This window comes from Tribolium madens, unplaced genomic scaffold (assembly GCF_015345945.1).
Source record: "Tribolium madens isolate multiple individuals breed KSU strain unplaced genomic scaffold, Tmad_KSU_1.1 Scaffold_3;HRSCAF=73;Tcas5.2_LG2, whole genome shotgun sequence".
NCBI lineage: Eukaryota > Metazoa > Arthropoda > Insecta > Coleoptera > Tenebrionidae > Tribolium > Tribolium madens.
In genome coordinates this window covers 12,477,487-12,482,747 of record NW_025401006.1, presented here as the reverse complement: position 1 = coordinate 12,482,747, position 5,261 = coordinate 12,477,487, and the positions used below count along the sequence as shown (strand labels likewise).

Genomic DNA, 5,261 nt, shown 5'->3' with positions numbered 1-5,261 from the left:
AAATTAAGGAAAATAAAAACGATATGACAGTTTGCTCTTTTTGGGTGCCAGCAGTTTATAAATACAAAATTGCAAAAACCGTTGAATATTCACGTATTTGCAGACAAGTTTTGGTACCAAGACCGCAATTAATGCCAAACTATAGCTTCATTTTTCATTGTTTACAAGCCAACTTGTGGGGCTTGTATTTTCTGACTTTATTTATCTGTTCTTTTGTTACATGTCTCATGTCTTCAAAGAATTTTAAAACTGTTGTGTTCTATTTTATGAGAATATTTTCTCTAGGATCTATTGAGAAAATTCCCCGTTCGAATACAAACTCAATCAAACTTCTTTTTACAAGTGTTTTGATTTTTTGTTTACTATTTTCGACGTACTATTCAGCTGGTTTAACTTTACTGTTGCGTTTTCCTCGATTTATGAGAAAAATTGATTCGTTACAAGACGTCATTGATAATGAAATAAAGTGGTTTGGAACCAATGTGTGGATGAAGAACTGGATGAAAAACACCTCCAATGAACTAATCCAACAATTTGCTGATTTGTACGAAGAATACAATAATGTGTCTTTAAGAAATGAAAAAATAAAGCGTGAAACTTACGGTTTATTAGTGGAAACAATTAAGGGAGTGAAAGATAACCAACGCTATGTAATGTTTTCCGAAAAATTAGACGATTTTGGTAAAAAACATTTAAAAATTATCCCTGAAACCGTTGCTTGTTTTTACACCGTTTTTCCATTAAAGCGAAATTCCCCATACGTGAATAAATTTAACAAGGACATACTTAATTTTATCGAATTTGGTTTTATCAATCACTGGTTGCTGAATTTCAGTAGAAAACCTGAAATTCGCTACATGGCATTTTTTTTTCAGAAATACTCAGATGACATAAATCAGCTAATCAATTTGGAGAAATTACAGGGGGCTTTTTATTTTTTGCTTCTAGGACTAGCTTTCTCAACCGTCGTATTTCTCACTGAATTTTTTTGGGGTCAAACACATAATTTGTAATATAATTTAAAAAAAATCCTATATTGTTGAATTACTTAATTAAAGCCTTTTTAGTGCCTTTAGTTTTGCGCAACAACATTCCTTTTTTTGGCCTATCTTCCACCACATTACCATTAAAATTAAAAAATCAATTTTCATCTTCTGAAAGCTCTAATATTTACATAAGGGTCTTAGTGAAAATTATACTTGATAGAGGTACACTTTTTGTGTGATAATTTTGTGTGTAAACTAATTACAAAAAGAAATAAAAAATTTCTTGCGTTTATTGTTGTATTACTGACATTTAGGAAAGCCCTCCGAAGACGCTCTAGGGCACGAAAGCCCCCCAAGTCAAGGCATTAGTGCCTCCAGTTCCGAACAACAACATTTGTTTTCTTGTGGCCCATCTTCGACCACAGTGACAGTCACAGCCACTATTACAAAAATCACCGATGACGAGGTAAATAACCAATTAGTTAGTTTCATAATTACAGAAAAATTTTAGAGCAATTGGGTTTCATCCCCCAAAGATACGGTTTTTCCTGAAACAATTCCTGAAGAAAGTTCTAGTACTGAAGAAGAGCACGTTGTTATTTTTCGACTACCATCACTGCATGAATCAGATGGATTTATCCGAGATCCGTCAATTTATACGGTATTTGACCTGAAAATTCTAAATTTTGAATAAACCAAGTGATTATAGGCTGAAACTAGTTTATTTCAATTGGCTATGAGGAAAACTGGGAGTAAAAATAATGTCAAAAGTGGGGAAGTTTCAACTCCTGTGGGGGCAGAAACCAAACCAAAATCAACCATACAAAAAATCGGGTAAACATGTAGTTAGAACTTTGCGAAAATGTTGATTTAGATTTATAAAAACTTCTAGTTCATCAACTGATAAGGATTCAGTTGATAGCAGTAAACACGCGTCAACTGACGGACCTGGAGGAGACATGGAAGGCTCCCGGAAGACTCTTTCCGGTCAAACCGGAGATATCACAACAGCGACTTATCTCGATGTTGCTGTTTTGAGATGTTTATTTATAACGCATTGGCAAGAAGAAGGGATTTACTGGGCCTTGCACTATTTATACAACAGGTAAAAAATTAGGTTTAAAATAACACAGGGCACTTGACAAATTCTATATCATTGTGTTCGTCTCAGTGAGACAAATCAAATGCACAAAAAAATTTCAAAAAGTCCACACACTTTGAACTTAATAATTTTTTTCTAATTTAAACGAATTTAAAATACTTTAACTTTCAAAAATCATTACTCAATAACTATTAGGCCGATTTTCTTTAAACAAAGACCATTCTAAAGGGATGGACTTGCCCTTTAGAATGATATGAAATTTGAAATTGAATATTGGCAAACTTTTCTTTGAACAGTGTTCGAAGAGGTTCGAAGTAAATCGAAGTCATCTAAGAAAAACCCTAAGAGTAATTTTTTTTTTCATCATTAGCATCGTGTAGAGCATTTTTTTATTAGTTGTAATCCAAATTTTTAAAATAATATACCGAGTAGTTTTTAAGATATGATTTTTGAAGTTAAAGTTTGCTATTCAGGTATTGCGCCATATAGGAGAAATGCATGTTAATCTTACTTAAAATTGCATTTTTATAAAAGTATTTGTTTTATGACTCTTCTTTTGCTTAAAAATGGTCAATTGCACCTTCTTTGTCCTAATTAGAATAAACAAAAACTGTTTCTTTACTTAAAACAAATAAAGAGTACCTGCGTACTAATTAAAGAAAGTAAAGAGTTTTTTTGTTCTAAAAATGATCACTGATCATTGAGCAAAAAGGATCTAGAAGTTTAAAGCAGTAGCTTTAAATATAATAACAAATCTTTTTCAAATTAAATCACTTCCATTCGGATTCTAACTTGTTCACTTTGTTCTAACTTTCTGAACTTTTTTTTTGAAAATGTTCTCAGCAAATGCTTTTTCATCACTTTCTACTGATGTTGAATGCAATAAGTCAGTTGCTTCGTGTGCAACTGTTATCACAACAACTACTACCTACAAGCTAACTGAAGCTAATCGTAGAATATACCAAGAAAATAAATCAGGTGACTTATTGCATTTAACATCACACGAAAGTGATGAGAAAGCATTTGCTCAGAACATTTTCAAAAAAAGTTCAGAAAGCTAGAACAAAGTGAACAAGTCGAAATCAGAATGGAAAGTGATTTGATTTGAAAAAGATTTGCCCTTATATTTAAGGCTCGTGCCTTAAACTTCTAGATCCTCTTTGCTCAATGATCAGTGGTCATTTTTACAACAAAAAAACTCTTTATTTGCTTTAATTAGTACGCAGATACCATTTATTTGTTTTAAGTAAACAAACAGTTTTTGTTTATTCTAATTAGAACAAAGAAGATGCAATTGACTATTTTTAAGCAAAAGAAGAGTCTTAAACCAAATTCTTTTATAAAAATGCAATTTTAAGTAAGATTAACATGCACTTCTCCTATATGGAGCAATGCTTGATTAGCAAACCATAACTTCAAAAAATCATATCTTGAAAACTACTCGGTATATGCTTTTGAAAATTTGGATTACAACTAATAAGGAGATGCTCTACACGATAGTAATGATGGAAAAAAAATTACTTGTAAGATTTTTCTTAGATTATTTCGATTTACTTCGAACTTCTTCGAACACCATTCGAAGAAAAGTTTGCCAATATTCAATTTCAAATTTCATATCATCCAAAAGGACAAAGCCATCCCTTTAGAATGGTCTTTATTTGAAGAAAATCGGCCTAATAGTTATTGAGTAATGATTTTTTAAATATAAAGTATTTTAAATTCATTTAAATTAGAAAAAAATTATTTAGTTCAAAGTGTGTGAACTTTTTGAATTTTTTTTTAGTGCATTTGATTTGTCTCACTGAGACGAACAAAATGATATAAAAATTGTCAAGTTGTCACGACATGACTTTGTTTTTGTCGCTCTGTGTAATCATTTCTGGATTAAAACCTTCAAAGATTGAGAGATATAAGCGAAGAATCAGCTGCACAACAACAACCCCGTCGAAGAAGCAACTCTTTACCAATACCCAAAATCGAAGTTTCGCTTTACCAAAGCACCGAACTGAAGAAACAAGAAAACAACAAAGACTTTATCGAAGTTCCGGAAGTAAAAGACGTGTCACTTTTAGCAGGTACCAAGCATATCGTTGTTTAATAAACTGAGAGAAGATTTTCTAGAATCTCCTTACACCAATAAAAAATTAGATGAACCAGTTCACTTAAGACGAGTCAGCGAAAAAAGTAAAAAACGAATGAAAATGGCGGATCTTAAAGCTTTCGTTGAGACAAAACTCTTATCAAAATCTGATAAAGCGTTGGAGAAGATCGGCCAAGACGACCCCAAACCACTAGGAGAACATGCGGTGGGTTCAAGACGAATACTTAGTGTATGTATTTTCTTGTTCTCACTTCTTTCTTCTTCTCTTGCTTGTGGTATTGTTGTAAGTCTGTACCCAAAACTTTCACTTGAAGCAACCAAACTCATTTTAAGTGTTTTAAACAGGACTATCATCGCAGTTTAGACACTGGTGATGAGCACTTATCAAGACCAAGTTCTGCAATGTCGAAAATGTTTGAACCAATGCCCAGCAATCTGGTCAAGGGAAAAAGCATGCCGAGTTTAAGGTCAGTTTTGTCGTGTTGAGTCCTTAATAGACGAAAATAGATAAAAAAAAATGTTGTGCTGTTAACCTATTGTTACTTGAATGGTTTTCTTACTTTCCTAGTACCGTAAAACTTCGATTATTGTGTTTTGAACCAAATTGATGTTTAATAATCGAAGTCCTACCGTATTTTTGTGTGTCTTGAATGTCTCATGACGTATTCTGTCTCTCTTAGCTGTTTAATAGATGAACTAACCTCTGGTGGGTGAGTAGTGCATCTATCATTTCATATTTCACGACATTTATTTAGCAATACTGAGAGCTAAAGCAGTTTTATTTATTCACAACCGCACATATAAGCTAAATATTATAACCACTAAGAACTCATCAAAAGAAACAACTTTTTTATTTCCAGTTTTTGCCGAAAATACGTCGTTTTTAAGTCTTACTACGATATTTGCGTTCATTCATAAGAAAAAACTATGGAACGTAAACTGCGAAAAAAAAATATTGCTTTGAGTAGTTTTTTGTACATACATATTTTTTTTGTGCATAAAAACTTTCATCAACATTCAATGCAAATTATCTTGATAGGGAAGAAGATAAATGCAAGAAAAATTTTGGATA

General features: G+C 32.2%; 1 protein-coding gene across 1 annotated transcript in view; it reads left to right on the top strand.

Moving 5' to 3' along the window:
* The window catches only part of LOC123008305 (protein unc-80 homolog), a 45,795-nt gene that overhangs the window by 18,833 nt on the left and 21,701 nt on the right, over positions 1-5,261 (top strand). The window contains exons 7-14 of the mRNA XM_044404094.1: positions 1,301-1,452; positions 1,498-1,647; positions 1,696-1,820; positions 1,861-2,091; positions 3,988-4,163; positions 4,210-4,418; positions 4,535-4,656; positions 4,870-4,899. Of these exons, the coding sequence (XP_044260029.1) occupies positions 1,301-1,452; positions 1,498-1,647; positions 1,696-1,820; positions 1,861-2,091; positions 3,988-4,163; positions 4,210-4,418; positions 4,535-4,656; positions 4,870-4,899 (1,195 nt within the window). The remainder of the gene's footprint in view (positions 1-1,300; positions 1,453-1,497; positions 1,648-1,695; positions 1,821-1,860; positions 2,092-3,987; positions 4,164-4,209; positions 4,419-4,534; positions 4,657-4,869; positions 4,900-5,261) is intronic.